The 22,993-nt window shown below is 35.7% G+C and overlaps 1 protein-coding gene across 40 annotated transcripts in view; it reads left to right on the forward strand.

The window, feature by feature from the left end:
- RIMS2 (regulating synaptic membrane exocytosis 2) overlaps positions 1 to 22,993 on the forward strand; it is a 280,764-nt gene that overhangs the window by 250,760 nt on the left and 7,011 nt on the right. For 39 of the 40 annotated variants that reach the window (XM_039328826.1, XM_039328838.1, XM_039328829.1 and 36 more), the window contains 5 exons: positions 1,327 to 1,568; positions 16,158 to 16,299; positions 18,080 to 18,192; positions 19,451 to 19,552; positions 21,294 to 21,433. In XM_039328826.1, coding sequence (XP_039184760.1) covers positions 1,327 to 1,568; positions 16,158 to 16,299; positions 18,080 to 18,192; positions 19,451 to 19,552; positions 21,294 to 21,433 — 739 coding nt within the window. The remainder of the gene's footprint in view (positions 1 to 1,326; positions 1,569 to 16,157; positions 16,300 to 18,079; positions 18,193 to 19,450; positions 19,553 to 21,293; positions 21,434 to 22,993) is intronic. The other variant, XM_039328818.1, reaches the window with a different exon arrangement.

Below are 22,993 nucleotides of genomic sequence, written 5' to 3' on the forward strand. Positions count from 1 at the left end.
GGATGCATGAAGGATGCATCTATAGTTTAGACTATAGATTAGGATGCATATGTGACTGAATACACATATAATGTTAAAAATTACTTTCATGGATAATATACTTATTTTATTTGTCTTGTACAACAATATTTTCCTTAGCATGTTTCCTTAGCATTGAACAAGAATCTTGCCATTAAACAAGAATGACTGATTGGACAGGTTGGTCCCTCCTAGCTCCTCTAACTCCCTTCACCCACCTTCCTCTTTCCTCTTCTGCCTTTTTGGCTTCTCTTGCACTGTGTGGCTCTGTGACTGTTTGTCACACCCCACTTCCAATTGCTGCCCTGTGCTCCACACCGTGAGCTGACCTACACTGTCATCTTCATGCTCCTGCCCCTTATGAGGCTTGCCTGGACTGAGTGCCAGCTCATGTGGAACTGGCTTCATGCAGTGAAAAAGAAATAAAGTACAAAATAGTTTAAAAGTGCTGCAGTGCACCAAAATGCCATTTTGCACTTGCTCCTGCACCGTATGGGGCTGCCTTTGCAGTCTAAAAGAGGAGAGGGGGTGAAAGCCAAAAGCAGCCTATCCCCCCTTTTTCACAGCACAAAGCAACCCCAGCCCTATCCAGGAAATCTTTGCAAAGAAATCCCCATTTGCAGGAGTACGATTGCTATGTGCTTTATCCCTAGGCAGAACCAGCCTCATACAGTTAAGCAGCTAGACTGGGCATGCCTCATTAGCAGCCAGAGCAAGAAGATGGCAACAAGATGGCTGGATGTCAGGGGGCCAAAAGGGCACTGATGGGGGCAAATAGGTAGATGGGGGAGCTGCAGTGCCGCTGAGGTTGTAAGTGCAAAAGGGCTGCCAAGTGCCCAAATTTTGACCACATGACTGCAGGCACATTGCAACAGCCAGAACTTCACAACATCCCTTTATTCAGCACCGTTGTAACTTTGAATTGTCACTGAATGATTGATCATAAGGCAAAGACTATCTGTATGCCATCAGTGGCTAACTGATATTCATATATAAGAATAATAAATTATAAAAACATACACAATGTATTTCTTATATGGTTGTAAGATTACTGTTTAGCGTACCATAATAGCAATGCCATAGCGTTTCGGTAAAATTTACAAATAAGTTTTGTGACGAGACAAAACAATAACTATTGTACAATCAACTACAAAGAAATTTGATCTTTTCAACTTCGGTGACAAACCAATTTCTGTGTAAATTAATTGTTTCTCTCAATAGTCATCCCAAACCTTCGGTCTGAAACTTTCCTTTACTGTCTTTATTTTTTCTTTTATGGCATTGTCTATCCATCGTCTTGGCTGACAGTGTTTTCACATCTAAAATGCAAAGCAGACAGATTGGCGCTTCAGGACAGAACATAACTAAAAGCACCAGCATCAGTGGCGATATGTATACACTAGAGAAGAACGATGGCAGCCAGTCTGATACAGCGGTGGGCACTGTGGGAGCAGGTGGAAAAAAACGGCGATCCAGTATTGGTGCAAAAATGGTAGCTATCGTGGGGCTTTCACGGAAAAGCAGGAGCACCTCACAACTCAGCCAAACTGGTAGGATTAAAATTCCAGTTTCCATTCTTTTGTTGTGCGTGAACTTTAAGCTTATAATCTACATTTTTAGGTGAAGTGTAATGTAGTTCAGAATGTTTATGATTTATGAAAATGATTGCTCAGCCTTTTTTTAACACTACCACAGTATTGGGGCTAAATGCAAATTTAAAGGTCTAAATTTAGAAAAGGGAGAAATGTTCTCTATTCATCACCATTAGATGGAATGCATTGCTATAATGATTGCTTTGTAGGAATGTTTGCAGCACATTTTGAAGCAAAAATGTTTATACACAAAAACAAAGAAGCTTACAAATGAAAGCAAAAAAAGATATTTATAAATAATCCATTTTCATCTCTTTTATTCTTAACTTCTGCTTAGATTAATATTTAACTTTTTCTAAATATTAAAGTTGTTGGTTTATTTTTTAAAAAACTTATTGTTTTTTAACATTAATATTTAATTTTCAAATACAACACCAAAGCAAATAATATAATGTATAAATTCAATGTTACAAAATGGTCTATGAATTAGATAATCAAAGTAACTGTGAGAAACAGTTTAATTGAAAAAGTTCTCTGTGAGACACTGTTGCTTGAACATTGGAATAAGCGTGACTGAGGTTTTCCCTACTTGATGTGCAAAGTTATATAACAATCTGAAACAGAGTTTTAAATAGCAATATTCATCTTTGAAGTGTCAGAATGCAGTTATGGTGCATTAATCTCTCTGTTGCATCCTTCATGTGGCTCAGTTCATGTAAATGAATAACTCAAAATGTATCCCTCTTAGAGGTTTCAGTCGATCAGCATTTCATCTACAATAAGCACAACTAAGTCTGGCTTTCACTTATTATTTATTATACATTCAAAGGAAGTGGTTGACTTGTGTCCTGATTTCTATTATATAGTAACATTATATAACATAGTGGTTTGTGGATTAGAGAGCAGTGGTTTGAAACAGATCGTACTAAGGACAATGCAAAATTGCTTGGAGAATAGCCAGATGTATAACTATTTCAGCTTGTCCATTCCCCCAAAATATATTGTTATATCTATAAATACTAAATATTTTGTACGGTAAAAGATGTATTTAATGATTTCAGTATAATGTTCTTGCAACTTCAATGTAACTATATTTGTAGATGTATTCTTACTGTATCTATTCATTTATATAAAGCATCTATAAGCATACAGGTAGTCCTTGAGTTATAATGGTAATTGGGACTGAAATGTTATGTGGTTACATGAATGCATCACTTAGCAATGGCAATCCCAGCACTCACCATTGCCATAGCTAACTGAATCCTACCGGATTTTAGGTTAGGAAACACCCTGATCCAGGCCACTCCCAGCCTGGTGTCTCCTGGCCATGAACCTCAGCAAGATAAGGGAATGCCTTCTCTTCAGCTCCCCTAACTACCTTTCCCTCCCCCTCTGCCTTTTGGCTGCCTGGTGCTCACCGGCCCTGCCACTCTGATGGCTCTGTGCTTGGAAAACCTCTGATGTCTCCTGAAGCACTGTGAGAATGTTCTGTGCAATTTGAAAAACAATGTGGCCTCGGGAAGTGGCCTCAGGAAGAAGGCCTGGCACAGTGAGCAGTGGCCTCACATAGGGCCAGGCTGGTTGCACCTCATCAGCAGCAGGAGGAAGATGGTAAAGATCAGCTGGAGGCGGCAAGGCCAACAAGGCAAGCAGAGCGCAGGACCGGAAACCATCAGGGTGGTAGGACAAGTGGAACGTCAGCAGCAGGCTGGCAGATTGGCAGGGAGAGTAGAGCATAGGACGGCAAGGGCTTTGCTTTGCACAGTCTTGAGGTGGCACTCTTCAGCAGTGATGCTAGACTAAAAAAGAAACCTGGGAGAGGTGGTGACCAGCTGAGACTGCTGAAGGCCCCAGGCCAGCCCCAGGATGGCGAGAAGTGCTGCTCAATCAAAAAGGCAGAGATCAGGGCAGAGATCAGGTGGGGGGGTTGTTGAAGTGCCCCTGTAGTTGTAAGGGTTGGCGAGCTGTCAAGCACCTGAATTTTGATCACACCACTACAGGAGTATTACAAAATCTGTAATTTTGGGCAAATAACAAAAGTCCCATTTATTTAATGCTGCCATAACTTCTAATAGTCGCTGAATGAATGGTTGGAACTCAAGAACTATCTGTAGTTATAATTTATACCTACAAAATAATATCCTTTTTTTTTTTGAGAATTTTTTTTTATTTTTTTAAAACATACAATCATTTATAAAAATACAATAAAATTTTAAAGTAGAAAAAAAAACCCTTACCCTCCCTCCCACCCCCAACCCCCCTCCCTTCACTTCCCAGAGCAGAATACAGGGTTAATAAAAAAAATATATATATAATAATTAAGAAAAAAGAAAAAAAGAAAAAAAAGAAAGGAAAAGAAAAAAAATATCATAATTAACCTTTAACTCCATAACCTATAAAACAATTCTCTATAATATTTAATATTCATTCATAAAATAAATGAAACTTTTTAATTCCATACTTTTTCTGAATATAATCTATCCACCTTCCCCATACAATAATATATCTTTCTTGTGTATGATCCTTTAAATAAGCAGAAATTTTTGCCATTTCTGCAAAACTAGATACTTTAAATATCCATTCTTCTAAAGTAGGCAAGGAATCTTTCTTCCAATATAAACCTACTAGTAACCTTGCTGCAGTTAATAAATTCAACATCAAAGTAGTTTCTTTTTCATTTAAGTCAACAAAAATACCAAGTAAAAATAGTTGAGGAGTAAACTTTATCTTTTTTCTAAAAATCTTTTGAATGTTCCACCAAATCATAATCCAAAAAGCCTTTACTTTTTTACAATTCCACCAAATATGAAAGTATGTTGCATCATTGTTGCCACATCTCCAACATTTGGGCTGTATATTGGAATACATACAAGATAATTTTTTAGGATCTAAGTGCCATCTATAAAACATTTTATAAACATTTTCTCTCAAATTTTGAGCTTGTGTAAATTTAACATTTCTTATCCAATTGTCTCCCATAAATCCAATGAGATCGGCTCCTGTATATTCTGAGCCTATTTAATCATACAGTCTTTAACCAATTCTGTTTCCGAATCTAACTCTAGTAAAACATTGTATATTCTTTTTATATGAGCCGGACTTTGGTTTTTAATCTGAATAACCAATTGTCTATCTTTTAGTGTTATTCCCTCTTTCTTGTCTACAGTCCATCTATCCATTATTTGTAAATATTGAAACCATGACTGTAGAATATTTTGCTGCCTTAATACATCTAGGGATTTCAAATACCAATTCGAACCAGAGCAAATTAACAATTCTTTATACGAGATTTTATCAAAATTTGTCCCCTTAGAAGTTCCCTCAATTGCATGTCTGGGAATCCCCCAGATAGGTATTTTATAATTTAATCTATAATAATACTTCTTCCAAACACGAAGTAAAGCATTCCTCAAAATATGTGATTTAAAAGTCCGATCAACTTTCTTATTAAAAATTAAATATGCATGCCAACCATATATTAAATCCCAACCTTCCAAAAAAAGAATATCCATATTTGTTAAATTAAGCCAATCACTTAACCAAGTTAGGGCGGCTGCATCATAATATAATTTCAAATTAGGTGCCTTAAGTCCCCCTCTTTCTCGAGCATCCTGTAATATCTTAAATTTAACCCTTGGTTTCTTCCCGGCCCATATAAAATTATTGATACCCTTTTGCCATTCCTCCAAATTTGCCTCTTTTTTAAGAATAGGTATCATCTGAAACAAAAAAAGAAACTTTGGTAGAACATTCATTTTTACAGCTGAAATTCTCCCCAACAATGACAATTGCAATTTTTTCCAATCTCTTAAATCCTTTTGGACTTTTGCCCATAGTGGTTCGTAATTGTTCTTATACAATTTTCCATTTGAAGCAGTTAGATATACTCCCAAATATTTAACCTTTTTTACCATCTGAAAACCTGTGGCTTTAATCAAACTTTCCCTATCTTTAACTGACATATTCTTAGATAATATCTTAGTCTTATAATTATTAACTTTAAAACCAGAAACATTCCCATACTGTATTATAAGTTCTAATAAACCATCAATCACCTGATTCGGTTGTTCCAAAATTAAAACCAAATCATCCGCAAATGCCCGCAATTTATACTCATTCTTCCTTATCTTTACACCCTTAATTAACTTTGATTCCTGAATCTGAATCAATAAAATTTCCAATGTTAAAACAAATAACAATGGGGATAATGGACATCCTTTTTAATATAGATGAAAACATTGTATTTAGCAAGGTTCAGAACATTGTATTTAGCAAGGTTCAGATTCCCAGTCCTTTCTCTGTCTTGCTTGTGATCTGTTAGAATTGTGAATATCTTTATGCTTGATATAAATAGATGTTTTAATTTTGAAGTACTAACTGTGCAGTACTCTGGCCTATCCTACCTGCTGCCAACATTACTCTTAATTACACCAACTTTTCTGTATTATAAGATCAATTGATCAAGCAAAGTTCCAATGGAAATTGATGAATAGGCATTTTTGTATATATGGATATTTTTGTTCTGCAGATGTTTATGCTTAAAACAAAGTATTTGTAGAAATCATCTCATTGGGCTGGCATCGTTAAGGAGTGGAATGATAAGTACTGTACTGTAGGCAAAGGGAGCTGAAGCATTTTTTAAGCCCTGGAAAACAGGATCTTTGGAAGAGATTTAGGCAAAGATCTTCCTTATCTGCTATATTCACCAGAGTATAAGGAGATAATAATCATATTATATAGATAAAGCACAAAATATGTGTACTTATCAAATTTTTAGAATGTTTCATTTTCTCTAGTTATTAGTTCCTTCTACGTTTTTCTATAATCTTTATATATAATTTTAGGCACGTATCTCTTAGACTTTTCCTTTTCTAATGCTTCCTTTCTGTTACCCTAATATATGCATTTTGTCCCATGTATTTTTAATATAAACATTCTTTTTTAGAGAGGTATATTACAATGTCTGAGAAATGCTAGTACTGAACAATAGGAGGATTCCAATTCACATCAAATATTGATTCATAACTTGTATTATTTACAAGCCTGTATCAGAATATGAAGTGAATGAAACTCTCTGTCATCCTCAGCAAAGAAGTATTGAAAAAATCATTTTGTTTTTATTAGTTTTAACAGCACTTTAGAAAGCACTTATGTGATTTGTATATTTATATCAAGGAATTGATTTACCACAAAGATAGGAATATAATGGAGGAACCAGTCATTCAAATTTAATGAGTCATACTGTGTTCTATTTTATTTATACCAGATAGAATGGGAGGAATAATAATTATTATTATAATTATTATCATCTCTACTAAAAGTTTTGGTGGTCTTTTAATGGGAATGGTAATAGAATTGTGGCTCTCCTTTGCAATTCTTATTTAGAATGTTTGTTTAAGAGTCTTAGAATGATGGGATAGATTTATTGAAAGATTTCAGAATCTTTATATTTAAATGCCATAATTCAGAAATTTATTCCCTTTGTCTTTTAAAGAAATAACTTAGTTTGCTCTATGACCATTTTCTTTCCCAAATCAAAGCCAGGTTTGCCAGGAACCACTTTGTGTTTAACATTCCTTGTATTAAAAGACTTCTGAGAAGCTGCTCCAGACCAAGAATGTTTGAGCTAATGTTCTAGCTTCTTCAGAAAAAAACAATACACTATCTGTTCGTTTATGTCATTTCTATACTGACACTGTCTGCATCTTTTGATTTGTTTTCAAAGTTGTGGCGGCCTAAATAGATGTTTTTGTTTTCAAATGATGAACTAAGAAAAAATAACTCATATAAAAATTATTCAAATATATTGTTGTTTTTTGTACTTTTCTTTCTGCTTATGTTATTATTGGCAGGGACAGGTACAGGAGATGCAAGATGACAAAAGTCCTGCTGATGTTAAGTGGAAATATGCTAGTTCTTATTATTTTTATTTATAAAATATAGCTGCTGGAATTTTATGAATTATGATCCACATGAAAGTATGTGGATCATACTTCATAAAGTTCCTGCAGCTATATTTGTGTAATTCCATAGTAACAATAAAATTCAGCTTTTTCCAAAGCTTCCTGAAAGTCACTGAAGAATCTCCAGAAGTTAAATAAATTCGTTTGCATAATTTATAGATTTATTTGTCAATCTTTTCTCCAGAAGCACAAAACAAATTATATGGGGATTGCCTTTTGCTTTAGGATTTTTCTTACAATGACTGACTTCAAAAATATTTATTTATTATATAGGTAGTCCTTGACTATAGCCGTTTGTTTATTGACCATACAAAGTTGCAACAGCACTGAAAAAAAATGACTTGTATGACCACTTTTCACACTTAAGACCATTGCAGCATCCCCATTAAAATTTGGGCACTTGGCAACTGGCATGTATTTAAATTTGGGGTTATCTGATGTGATCACCACTTGTAACCTTCTCATCTGGCTTCCAACATGTAAAGTTAATGGGGGAAGTAAGATTTGCTTAATAGCCATTTGAGATCACTGCAAGGTACAATTCACCAATCATTTTGACTGTATTAATTCTATTCACATTCAGTGGTACTCATGCATAGAACATGGGCATAGAACAATGCCTCATCATTAAACAACAGTCTGTATGGCATCTAAAAGATACAGTAAAAAGGATGATATACTTCAACATGAACAAGTTACATATCTTTTTATCAGGAAAAATCATGCAGTGACTGAAGGGCTGCAAAAATGAAGTGCCCAAAGAGACAGAAAACCGAATTCCTATGAGTTACCTGTTGAGTTTATAGCTAAAATGAATCACTGAATTTTACTTACATCATTTCCATACCCATACACTAGGAACATATGAAACTGTCTTATACTAACTGAGATCCTTGACTTATCAATACTGGGGATGGGCCACCTTTTGTCATCATCTCCTTCCTAGGGTTGAGAGAGAATGAGTATCCCAAAGACACCCAAACTGCGTTTTCACTGCCTTCTTAAATATTAACAAAAAAGAGTGACTTATAGATTTCTGGAGAGGTAATTCCAGAGGGATGGCCCTACTGCTGAAAAGCAGTACCTAGTTCTACCTCTGCCTTGCATGTCATATGCAATATGAACCTGCTACTTTTTCATCAGAACACACAAACAGGATTGGTGATTTTGCTTTGGATATTGACATGGGTGGCATATAAAACAAACAATAAACTTTCTACTTGGAATAAGTAGCTTTACAGTTATTGGAATGCAAAGTGAAATGGGACTTTATAGCTCAAAATCAGCACTTTGTGTATCCAGAAGCCTCTTGTGGAATCCATAAAACTGGTGTTATGTGTAAATAGCAGAAGACTCACCTGCCAACAACTGAAGCTTTTGAGTAGTCCCATATAGAGTGCAATGTAGAAATCGACTCTAGTAATATATTTATATAATTCTTTAGTTTTCATTGAAGTGTACAGACAAGTTTTATAAAAAGCTTGAAAATTAGTTTGCATTCCTAATCATCTAAAAATCTTCCTTCCATGTTTATTCCAGTGGCATGTGACACAGCTATCATGGATGGAATTGGCTGTTATAGAGAAAGGAATTATACTTATATGTGTAGAGGGATTATTGGTCAAGACTATATTATATCAGTGACTGATAAACCAAATCAAAAAGTTATTTCTTCACCTGCGGCTATTAGTATAACTTATAAAAGGTGCATTTTAACTCTCCCTCATTCTGACATAGAATACAGAGATGTGATGATTGCTTTGATTACATCAATTTGTAAATTTAACATTGTATATTGAGAAGTAAGTTAGACGTAAGGAATATTGTTTCATTTTTGCTTTTTAAACTAAAACTAGATTATCCTGAAATCCTTTCCCTGTGAATGCTTATTTTGCAGACATATGTTTGTAATCCATATCATGATGATGATTATATATGATTATATATGATATGTGATAATTATAGCTAAGGACTAAAATGATCTCTTTTGCTAGTTTGTATTTTAAAAAAATCTCCCCCCCTCTCTCTTTCTCTCTCTCAGTGTGTTTGTATGTGTGAGTGTGTTTAAGCTTTATGTAGACACTGCTAACAAAAACTCAAGGGCAGTTCTACTGATGTATACATGAATTATATCTTTTCTCTTACATGCCAGAGTCAGTATAACCTTCTGTTCTTCATTATTGTATTAGTCATGAAATCAAACATTCTTTCCAATTGTAATTGGATGGGAATTAAAGATATATTGTATAGAAGTTCACAACTGACATGATCATAGAGAAAAACTATCCAGCTCACTCAAAAACACACTATAGAATATGACACCTGTCCTTCAGGTGAGGAAGAGCACATACCATGATACTTTCAACAGAAATATCATTTTTGTTGCACCTCATGCTCAGATAAAAGGAGTACAGATATCATGTTTTTCGAAATGGATCCTTTTCACCAGTGAGTCTTTGTGACTTTATATTGCATGCACAATATTTAGAATATTATTACTCTCAGCTGTGACATCTTTTCAATATGTATATTTCTTCTTCTTTTCCCTTATTGCTCTTCATAGATGCTTGCATAACAATCAAATGTGTGGAAGTATTTCCTAATTTCCTAATTCACATGCTATCTTCTCAGCTAATGTCATACAACTGCAAAATGCTTCTAACTTTTAAAAGTAGCATTTTTTTAGCTAGTATAATTTTCTAATCTGCTTTGCTTCCACTATAAAAATACAGTAGTTGAATTACTGACAAAAAGTGTTTTTCTGCCTAAAATCAATCAGTCATGCAGGTATATATGTATATTATATGTACATCATAGCAGAGAAGCTGTGATTTTTAAATATGCTATGAGATTTCTAAAATCCTAAGACTTTCAACACATAATTTCAACTGTGACAAATCAAAGCTAAATTTAGAAGGCAGAAAAAAGCTTACTGACATTTCTTAGGTGCCTAGGTAAAATTAGGCTTTTAACTGGGTCAGATATATTCACTTTCAGTTTATTTTATAGACTTGACACTTGGATCACAATTTATTTCAAATAATACTATATTCCTAAGAAATATTAGGAAATTATTTCATTGCATATTATTTTTAAAAAAGTTGCACATATTAATACTGCATCCAGTTTTGGGAATACTGCATCCAGTTTTGGTCACAACGATGTAAAAAAGATGTTGAGTCTCTAGAAAGAGGGCAGAGAAGAGCAACAAAGATATTCAGAGGACTGGAGGCTAAAACATAAAAGAATGATTGCTGGAATTGGACATGTCTAGTTTAATGAAGAGAAGGACAAGGGGTGACATGATAGCAGTGTTCCAATATCTCAGGGATTGCCACAAAGAAGAGGGAGTCTCCAAAGCACCTGAAGGCAGGACAAGAAGCAATGGATGAAAACTAATCAAGGAGAAAAGCAACCTAGAACTAAGGAGAAATTTCCTGACTGTTAGAACAATTAATCAGTGGAACAACCTGCTTCCAGAAGTTGTGAATGCTCCAACACTGGAAGTTTTTAAGAAGAGACTGAATAACTATTTGTCTGAAATGGTATAGGGTTTCCTGCCTGAACAGGGGATTGGACTAAAAGACCTCCAAGGTCACTTCCACTTACTACTACTACTACTACTACTACTACTACTACTACTACTACTACTGTTGTTCCTGTTGTTGTTGTTCCTGTTGTTGTTGTTATTGTTATTATTATTATTATTCAGACTAATTGTCTCCCAGTCATATATAATGGCTGGCACCGAATAGATCTTAATATACAAATGTAGATCCAGGAAATGATTCCTCGAGGCCACATGGAGCTCCTATGCTCCTTGGAAACACTTTTGACCAGAATATTGGAAAATTGGTGACATAATTTAATGCCATTTTTAGATTTTAAGAAGAACTGCTGCTTATATCTCCAAGTATACTTAATGCAGTTTTAAAAAATTAATCCCCCACAAATTGCTTTTCCAAAGAAAGTATGCAACCATCACTCCAAGTTCTCTCCTTACATGCTACATCTGCTCAACTTAAAAAAAAAATTAAATGAAGCCCCTGCTCATCAAAGGGTTGTTTACTTCTGCATTTTATGCATATATGCAGATGGCCATTCAACTAAACTTAGCTATTGCAGTATGTCAATGCATTGAGTGAGTACTTCAAGAGGTTTGCCCTATTTTTGCAGCCAATCCATACAGATTTTCAAATGAGCTATACAGAACATTCAGAATACAAACTTTAAATGTAAATTTCTAAATTGGAGCAAAATAAAATCTTTTTTGGTTCTGTTATATCTTGTCCCTTCATTGGCTTGATTTTTTTATTTTAGATTCCATTTTTTTAAAGAAGAGATGGCATGCCATAAAACAAATCATCTTTATAAAAGTATATTTTGTTCTCCTGCAAATAAACTGATTATGGTGGTGGTGGTGATGGGGGATCATCCTTATCAGTTTCAAGGTTTTTTTTGTAAATATGCTTTTGAATTGATTATGTCAGTGGCAGCCATTTTGATAGAACAAAGTAGTCCATGATCAGCTAAGGATATGGCTATTGCTGCATCTCCTCACTCACGGAAAGGCTTCTAGTTCAAAGGATCATGCATATTCGGTAGTAAAGTTAAGATATCAATTTATACCAAGGATTTACAATCTCAGTGGCAGAATCTATTTAAAATTGCTTATCCTTTATTTGACTTTGGTTCTTTATTCAGTGTTTTTATTTTGCAGTGTTTGGCAAAGCTAATTATATACATGTATGTTTATTCCAAAATATAGTATTTCATATTATTCATAATGTTTTGTAATTTTCTATATTGAATACAAAGCAACAATATTTTAATTCATGCTAAATATAGACCCTCAAGTGAATCTTTACTTATGTAGCTTATGTAATTTCAAATTGGAATTCTGTTTTAGAGGTCTGTATTGAGCACTTAGAAATTAAAATTTTAACAAATTAAATTAGTTTCATTAAAGGGCTGAGTCTCACAGCCATTCCATGTGAGGGCAGCTGTCTTTTTCTCACATTATCAATCCTTTGCAATTCAGGTAGTCCTCAGCTTATGACCACAAGTGGGGCCGGAATTTCCATTTTAAGATGTTGCAACTATAAGTCAATTTAATCCCAATGATAATTTTCACAGCAATTGTTAAATAAATCTCTGTAGTTGTAACGAAAATCACACCGTCATTAATTTCCCCACTTGGTATTTTTTCCAGAAATTTGCAAAAAAAGTTGTAGATTGCAATCACGTAACCATAGCTGCTTGTAAATACAAGCCAGTTGCCCACAGCCTAAATCAAGAGTAGCACAACAGTTATAAATGAGATTAAAAGTAATAAGTCACTTTTTTCTGGTGACTGCTGTAACTTTGAACCATCATTAAACGAATGGACATAAGTCAAGGACTATATTCATTCATTTTTGTGTTGTCTGCATGTTTGAGTCTGAGTTTTTCAAACACAGACGAAACTTGCCACATAAATAAAAATACCTTCCATATCATATTCAAGACCAGAAGACACATTGTTAGGGAAATAGAAGCTTGGTAGACTATTGCAATGCCTATTATCTGAGGCATTACATGCTACTGCATGAAAAATCCATGGGAACAAACCTGTCAGAGATTGATAGATATTTCAAATTGGCTTCTTAATGGAGGATGAACTTTACATATCCATTTTCTTGTGAACTACCTTTCATTCCGAACTGAGACAATCTGGGAGGAACTAAAGCTCTGTTGTACTGCCTCTCCGTATACAGTAATGATCTAACTTTGTCCTTTTCACCATATCTTCTTTCTCCAACACTTACAGATAACTTCTCTTGCAGATCCGTAACACTTCTATCATTGATATATAGCTTTGATGCTTCATCATTTGTTATCCAATCTTTGAAATATAACCTTCCTCAAAAATAAATTAATTTCCATAAAATATGTCATTTGTATTTCTTACCTACTTGTTGCCAATGTGATTTCCTGCTCATTACTATGCAAATTTATAAATTTTGTGGTATGCACCATTGAATTGCTAACTACCTGATTATCCTTTCCGTGATTAGAAGGGAAGACATTTGATGTCTTTCTAGTCCAGTTACCTGTTTTGCATCATGAATACCAGGCAGAACTTCAATTCTTTCCTGCCTAATTTTCCTGACAACTGATGTTTAGAAGAGCAGTGTTTCTAAACATTACAAAATATAAAATGAGAGGGTGGGAGAATCAGTACATCTGGCTGCAAACTATAGAAGGCCTGATCAAAATTAAGCAAGTGGGAGGAGGAGCAAATAACCACAGCCATAGCTTGTTACTTGGAGCACTACTAACTTGCTGAATTTAAATCTTTTTGTGAAACCTAAAAGGATTATTTGTCATTTTCCCCCTCTCCTTGATTGGTTAACCTTTTCTCTTTCTTCCTTTCTAATTTCCTTCCCTGCCCAGTGGGACTAGTCTTCCTGATTCCATATTCAGTCTGTTCTTATTATTGTTTATTGTTATTTTTGTTGTTGTTCCTTCTCCTCCTTTCACTGCTTCTGCTGAAAAGAAGAAGGGAATTATATCTGAGTATAAATGTATGCATATGCTTGGTGTTCTTGTTGTTTTTCTTGTGTAATTCTAAGCGGTTTATGTGGGTGAAAATGAGTAAAGTACAATATATTTATTTTACAGGCAATTGATTTTAATTAGTAGACATTAATTACATTTAAATATGTAGTTTATATGTAATTAATACTTTGATATATCCTGACTGGATGCTTTCTTGTAATATGAGGTTTCTGGAAAATATACAAAACATGCTTAACTCGATGACCTCCAAGGTCCCTTCCAACATTATTATTACTATTATTATTATTTACTCAAATTTTCTTTTTTGAAAATTGGTCTAGAAAGTTGACATCCAAAAATATGAACCCATAACTTTAAAAAAATGTTTTGAGGAGTTAGAAAATTTTTATTTACCTAAATATATTTTTAGAGGATAGAGATTAATCACCTTTCCCATATAATTTGAGGAAAAGCAACAGAAGTACTTTAATGAAGAATAAATTAACTTTATTGCTGTGGTTTGTAGCTTTTAAAACTGCAAAGTGGAGACTATTGTGACACTGAAAGTTTGACTGTTGAATCACAGGTGTATAAAATATTAAAAATCACAGTCTCTTGCCATCATTGCTCCTTATGATAGGCCATGTTCTGACATCTTACATGTTGAAATTTAGCAAGCTTTCTATAGTGAACAGTTTCCTAGCTAAATATAGTCACAGTTCCTCCTGCATTGTACTTTATGCTGCAAGATATAAAAATAGCAGATGCACCAGTTTGGATATGCTTCAAAACATATTAAGATATACATTTACAGAAATTCTATGCATGCTATACTTCCTCTTAAGATGAGTACATTATTCAGGATTTAACACTCACTTCATTCTTCATGATTCAAAATATTTAAATTCCTACTGTTGAATAACACACATATATACAACTTTATTACTATGTGTTTTTTTTAGTATACTGCTTAGAATCATGCAATAAATAAATAAATTTAGAGATTGAGTATTAAACTGGAGTTTATTTGTCACTCTGTTTAAAACTCTGCAAATACTCATAATAATATTCAGAATTTAAATATTACACAGCATTCAGAGTTTTATGTTTATGGGAAGCATTTGAATTAGCAGAATATTGCTGTTGTTATACTAGTTTATTTTTATGGTCAAATTCAGTAGGAGCATCTGTTAAATTCAAAGGAAACGATGATTAAAACATTACCCTTCTTTAGAAAGGAAAAGTTATAACATTTTACTTTGCAAATAAAACATGTAATATAATACATGTTTTCTTGTACAAAAGCTTGCTTCAATATGCTATTTGATTTTAGCTTCTGGAAATTCCTGAGAACATTAAGCAATATCTGATGCTGAAGTAGCAGATACATGCAGTGCCTGTATACATGGAGGCTGCTATAGAAAGACAATATTGTTCTGACAATAATATTCTTCTAATTATTTAACTTAACTAGATTTAAAGGTTGTTCAAGAAAATAGAAGCGAATGCTATATATAACTCCTCCTCAGTTCCTGAATAAAAGGTGAAATGTGATGAAGCAATGCAAGTGAAGAATTTAAGCAATAGATGCAAAGCATATATACCATGCCTTGGTTCACTGTCTTTTTGTAGTTTGTACTGACCAGATAAAAGGATACTTCTTGGTCCAAATATAATTATTTGTGCCTAAACTAATTTACACTATAAGTTCTTTCCCTTAATTCAATAGTTATTACAATTACTATCCTCAGAGCTATTTTCCAATTTAATTGCGAGGTGGAGAACATAATTACCCAGGCAAAATTATTTTCATACATTCAATGTAAATAAAACTGGTTGACTGTGCATGTTTAACTTTGAAGATCATATATAGGTGATTACTATAAGAACTACCATTAAAATAATGGTACCATTAAAAAAGTGCATTTTTAGTGTCATTGTAGAATTGTATAACTCTGAATTTCTCTATTTATACTGGCCAGTTAAATGTATTTCTATTTAAATGGATACTTGATACAACTAAGTGTTTTTACTTTTTTTCTAGAAGCAGGTGGTAAAAAATTGAAGAGTACAGTACAGAGAAGCACAGAAACTGGGTTGGCTGTGGAGATGAGAAATTGGATGACACGTCAGGCCAGCAGGGAGTCTACAGATGGCAGCATGAACAGTTATAACTCAGAGGGAAAGTAAGTCCTGATTGTAATTGTAAATAAATATCTCTAAACCATACGTCATTGATTTAAATTGGGTTTAAGATCACAACAATATTACACATGAACATACATCATCTCTCTCTCTCTCTCTCTCTCTCTCTCTCTCTCTCTCTCTCTCTCTCTCTCTCTCTCTCTCTCTCTCTCTCTCTCTCTCTCTTGATACTAGGGCTTCATATCCAACAAAAACTAATATATATATGAAACATATATTTTTATTCTACAAATATGTTGCTTTTCATGGATCTTAGCAGAACTCATCACCTGAGTGGTTGATAATAATTTGCTATCACTTGGTGTTGTGAGAGCACCCAGACTACCACCAGCTACTCTTCCTTTCTACTGAGTTTTCCTATATCCCACAATACTAATTTCAGAACTGGTGGTTTGGACTAGCTATCGCATAAATAAGGCTCACATTCTTTACAAATATAACAAAGTAAAAGAAGGACAATCATACCATATGCATTTAATGGAATCCAAAATTTAACCTGTCCTTCTTCCCCAACAATTGTTTCTGGCATGCCTGGCCACTGCTGTGTACCAATAGGCATGATAGAAGGGAATGATGGGAATTTTACTTCAACACAGTTGGTAGGGAACAAGTAGGAAAAGGCTGTTGTGGAAGGACAGTGGTATCTCTAGAAGGAGTAAAAGGTTAAGATGATGGTCACTTCAGTATAATCAAATCCCATGCCTCTTGTGTGTGAATACCTGCACAAAGGGGGCAGGGCATCAGGTGCACCACCATGACTGCCATCTTGAGTTTTGCTGTCTCTGTTTAGAGCAGTGATTCTCAACCTTGTGAAGCTTAAGATGGGCGGGCTGCCACTCCCAGGATTCCAGTCCAGAAATTCCAATCTCCCAGGACTTCAACTCTTAGAATTCCCCAACTGTGGGGATTTGAAATCAACTCATCTTAAACTTGTCAAGGTTCAGAAATACTGGTTTAGACAGTTATATGTGTATGAAACTAGCTATCTTGAGCAATGTGCATTTGAAGAGATAGGAGGTAAAACAAGCCATGCAATCATTTTCAATGACACCAGAAGAAATACTTTATGGTGATTCAAGTATTTTTTCAGTCAGTCAAAAAATTCCAGATTATTTAGAAACTAAGGAAGACATCACAATAGCAGTGTTCCATCTGGCATTGCAGGGCATTTTGTAATATTCTAACAAACATGCTTAGGTTAAGGCAAACTCTTTTGCTTTCATTCAGTGTCATTCTTCATGTATAATTTGAAAGAGGCTTAGAGTAATTCTTGAAGATGAAATACTCTTGAGAACAGAGGAACTGCTTACATGACATACCTTTAATTAGCAACATTTCAATTCAATAATTTGACTGAAAATATCAGGAAATGTGTTCTGCCCAATTTGGTTCTTTTCAGAAACTATAAGGAAACTGTCAATCAATTGTATTACCATATTCAAAGCCATATATAAAACACTGCAACATACAATAAACAATGTGAGATATGTACGCCAGCTTTTTTTTTTTCATATAAGCAACTTAGAATCTTTTGGTTCCAGTTCAGACTCCAGAATACAAGTAATAATGATGATCAAAAATGTTTTTAAGATCAAATAAGATATTCAGTATATTCAGTAATAAATTTTTGTGTGTGTCATAAAATAATATTTGTAAATGCACACTAGATATGGAATGGAACATAACTCATGTTGACGACATTGATAATATAATTCTTTGTGTTAGAACCATATTGGTAAAAAGAAATGTGCTTTCTATTAGTTTGATCTTCCCTGGTGTGCGGTTGGCGACCGATAGCCAATTCAGTGATTTTCTGGATGGACTTGGCCCTGCACAGCTTGTTGGACGCCAGACCCTGGCTACTCCAGCAATGGGTAAGAAATGTTGACATTTGAATAATCACATTCGAACTGAATTGTTCTTGGTCAACCACCTATGTTCACTTTAGATTTGTTGGAATAATTTCAACTTAAAACACACACACACACACACAAGGGTGGTTATGAGCATCTGTTGTTGTTTTTCTTAGCATTTGCTAAGAAGTCCCATTTGTTTTTGCATTGTGCTTATCTAATTCTTACAGCAAAACTATCAGTACACAAGTGACAGGGATTTTCCTTCAAGCAGTTTAATGTTGTAGCAGTTGCTTTGAAGTGAGTTGCTTTGAAGTGAGATAGGCGGCAAACAAATTTAATAAATAAATACCTTGTGACTAATTGGCACTGACAAGGACAGATTGACCCAAAGTGGCTTCTGTGTCTAAGGACTAAAATCTCGATCTCCTCTCTCATAATCTAGCACTTTAACTCTATTCCATATGGCTTTCTTGCAACTGTGAATATATAACCTCTGGAAAACATCATGGTGTTCTTATGGAAAGTTATAATTAGATATATGGCTGAATTGGGAAAATATATCCTCTAGCAGTATTTCTCATCCTTTTTTTCTCACTTCTAACCTTGCTTTTCTCCTGTGGCCCCCTGTCCAAGTTCTATTATGGATAGATATGGAACAGATATGGAACAATGCCTTTTTTGGCATCAACTAGATAGTATTTTCAATATCATACACATTGCTTTTTTTGGGCTCCCTTGGCACATACCATGATCCCCCACTATATATTTTTCAACTTTAGCCCCCTTGAAGTATCCCAGGGCTCCCAGTTGAGATCTCCTTTAAATTGTTAATAATAGAAATAGAAAATCTATTGTTCACTCCTATAAGTAAGAATCTAATACAATCGGGAGTGATTAGATGTAGTTTTCAGTTAAACTGAGTTGATGAAGAGGTACAGATCTGTTATTTAAATACCGTATATGCCGCCGTATTAGGCGACCCGGCGTATAAGACGACCCCCGTCTTTATAGCCGGGCCGCATTCCTAGAACGTCGTCTTATACACCGGAAACTACCAGTATTTCCGGCGTATAAGACGACTCGGCGTATAAGACGACCTCCGTCTTTGGCGCCGATTTTAGCGCTCGCGGAAGTCGTCTTATACTCCGGCATTTATGGTATTTACTTTAATGTATCTTTATATAATCACAAACAGTGTGTGTGCATGTGCACACGTATGCATTCATACAATTGTATCTGCTTTTCATTTAAGTACTTGCATTTTTTGTCTCTTTAGGTGATATCCAAGTTGGAATGATGGACAAAAAGGGACAATTGGAGGTAGAAATAATAAGAGCACGAGGCCTTGTTGTAAAACCAGGTTCAAAGACACTGCCAGGTAAAAGAAGTATGATTAGATCCCAGAACTATAAATGCTGTGATAATATGTGAGCAGTTCATTTTTCCATAATCATAATCTTTAGTGAAAATAGCCTCAGCTTTATGGTACTGAACATCATTGTAGGCCCTCTTCTTTAGAGACAAGATCTGCACAATAGAGAGTATTACTTTTTGTAATTCAATTTTCTTAACTCTGTTCCAGTTTTGATATAGGAAATTAATTAACAATACTATATGGGCATATGCATGGAAACTGTTAGTATGAGGGGTCCTTGATGGTCTCTGAGCTTAGTTGTTTTCTTGCAGATGTTCCATTATCCAAACTAGGTAGCATCATCAGTGCTAGTAAAGAGTGGGGTTTGCTCTCAATTTATATAACTAGTGGCTTGCCCTGTCAGTGTTGATGGGAGTGGTCTTAAAATTCTTTGGTTGAGCTATCTTGTTTGGCAGTTCCTTGATTGGAGTATTGTTTACTTGATTGTTGGTCTGATGTTAATCTTGGAAATAATCTGTGTTTATCTGGGTGCTGATTGCTGATGGTGAGGTGCTTTGGTCTTTTTGTTCCCTTTTTGGTTTTTTGATTGTCTCTTTTGCATAGTATATAGATATTGTTTATGTCTATGTGTCTATTGATGGCTAATTTGGCAGATTGCTGGGCTTCTAGAAATTCCCTAGCATTTTTGGACATGGCTTGGTCTAGGATGATCACAGTTTCCCAACTGAAACTATGGTTAAATCTGAATTCTAAGCTAAACTCTTAGCATTCTTAGGATCCAAAGCTACAACTGTGAATAGCTCTTCTGCTTTGTTTTGTCTTCTGTTGAAGACTAAACATCTATTGAACCCTGAAGCAATACTACTAGTACTGTATTTCCCCAAAAATAAAACCTACACCGAAATAAGCTGTACTTGATTTGTACATGTGCACCCAATATAAGCCCTACCCCAAAAATAAGCCCTACTTAAGACCCCACCCACTCCATTACACCTGGTTGCACGAGGTGGGAAGAGGCACATGGGTAAAAATCAAGCTAGGGCAGGGCTGAGGGGGCTGGAATGACCCTGCACCCACTTACCTTAGGATAGTTGCAGTAAGGTCTCCACACCCCAACATCTGCTTCGTCTCACCATCCCACTTCTGCAGACCTTTCCGCCGCTTGTGCAGCCAAGAAACAAGAAACAAGCTCCAGACTGATGTGCGTGATGCCTCTCGGCCTCCGTTTTTCCAGCAGAGCCTTTCAGGAAAGGCCTCTGATGGCGAAATGGAGCTCGGGGGTGTCACATGCATCAGTCCAGAATTTCTTGGTTGCAGAGGCTTCTCCTGAAGGCCTCTGATGACAAAACTAAGGCTGGGGGTGACACGTTTGAACAGTGGCGAGCGGCCACAGAAGAAGTGGGCTGGCGAGGCAAGGCAGATGTCGGGGCTTGGGAGACCTGGCTGCAACAGTCCTAAGGTAAGGCATCCCTCGAAAATAAGACCTGGTGCCTGTTTTGGAGGCAAAAGGAATATAAGACCGGGTCTTATTTTCAGGGAAACACTGTATTTGCTCATTCCCAATGTTGGGGAAGTGGGACAAAGGACAGAAAGAGAAGCTTGCATAAATAATTTATTTTGTTAATTCATAAATGCACTATACTGTGTGAAGATATATTCATTTGAAACTAAATATCACTGACTGTTCAAGAGTATAACTAATGTAAAATTTTCTTAACAATTGTTTATATTTTTCCCTCCAAAGCACCGTACGTAAAGGTGTATCTATTAGAAAACGGAGTCTGTATAGCCAAAAAGAAAACAAAAGTGGCAAGAAAAACGCTGGAACCTCTTTACCAGCAGCTGTTGTCATTTGAAGAGAACTCTCAAGGGAAAGTTTTACAGGTAATTTGCATTGTTACCATGCAGATTAATATATTTATTTCTTCATTTTTAAAAATGTCTTTGCTGCTTCCCATAAAATATTTCAGTTGAACTAAAAAAAAAAACCCTGAAAAAAATCCCATTCAGTAGTTAATGTAAAATATACATATTAAAAAAGAATTGAAGAGGAATAAATGAATTAATGCAAATAAATAAACTTTTGTCTCCACCTTTAATACTGAGAAGAGCTCCCTGAAAAGGTAGTATTTCCATAGCCAATGTAAAGGCAAGCAGCCCTTGCACAGGAGGAAAAGCATTCCAAAGAGCAGGCAACCCAATCAAGGAGGTCCTTTTGTAAGTGATCATAAGGCAGCATTGTTTGTAGGGTTTTCCTAGGGAAGTTAAGTACTTAAACAAGTGTATAATACAGTGGTTCTCAACCTGTGGGTCGGGACCCCATTCGGGGTCGAACGACCATTTCATGGGGGTTGCCAAACAATGCAGTCCGCCATTTTTTTCCCTTTTCCTTAGCTGTGCTACTCCCTTTTATTCTATTGGCTTTTGAAAGCCAATAGAATAGACTCTCTTGAGTAGAGTCTAATTCTATTGGCTTTCAAAAGCCAATAGGAATTATCCAGGCTGTCTCTGCCCTGCTGAGCCCGCCAAAAGTCCCATTCTGCAAATGGTGCTGCAGGTTGTCTGCAGCGAAGGCGAGCTGTCTGGAAGTTTCCACCCCTCCCTGCTGAGCAACTACTAAAAATGTAAGTAAAAGAGGGCCAGGGATGGGAGGTGGGAGGCTGGCAGGCACAAGGAGGGTTGTTGGCGCGCGTGGGCCCGGCGGGTGCCTTACCTCCCTTGGGCTGGGCCAGCTGGTGGCCCAGCCGGTGGTCGGCCTGCACCATCTCTGCTGCTTGCCAGCTACGCCTTGGCTGGCTCAGGGGGTGGCACCACACATGCGCAGCGCTCCCGGGCAGGGAAAGTCCTCGACTTACGACCGGTTGGGTAGTCCTCGACTTACGACCGGTTGGAATCGCGGCATTAATGTTGAGAACCACTGGTATAATAGAAAAGGCATCTTGCTAGAAGCTGCAGTTCAGGATGAATGGATTATATTATGACCGTAGACCCCAAAAGACCACCATAGTAATACATTGCATAATCATCAACAATAATTGAAGGGCAGATTTTACATGGTATAAGACAACTTAGCATTGTTTAGGAAAACAGAATTGTCCTGTGAATTTAGAGAGGAATGGGGAGATCAGTTACAAAGAGAGTGTCTGTAGAATTTGCAGTATAATTAAAAAATGGGCTGTGGTTTCCATTGCGTCTACATCAAAGGGCATCTTTGTTCAGCCAAGGGGAACACCTTCTAACACCTGCTGTGGGAAGAACATTACCAGATTTCTTTTTCCAAGTTGTTTACAGATTTCATATACCAGTGATGAAGCTTTTTAGTAGCTAGCAATAAGAGCTAATAAGCCATCAATGGAGCTAACTTGTAGCCAGTACAATTGTTTCAAAAACTAGTTTGGGGTTGTGATTAAGGCACCAGGCTAAAACCAGAAAACTATGAATTCT

The sequence above is a fragment of the Crotalus tigris genome, unplaced genomic scaffold, assembly GCF_016545835.1.
Source record: "Crotalus tigris isolate CLP2741 ecotype Arizona unplaced genomic scaffold, ASM1654583v1 scf7180000024384.25900115:4084858, whole genome shotgun sequence".
Lineage (NCBI taxonomy): Eukaryota > Metazoa > Chordata > Lepidosauria > Squamata > Viperidae > Crotalus > Crotalus tigris.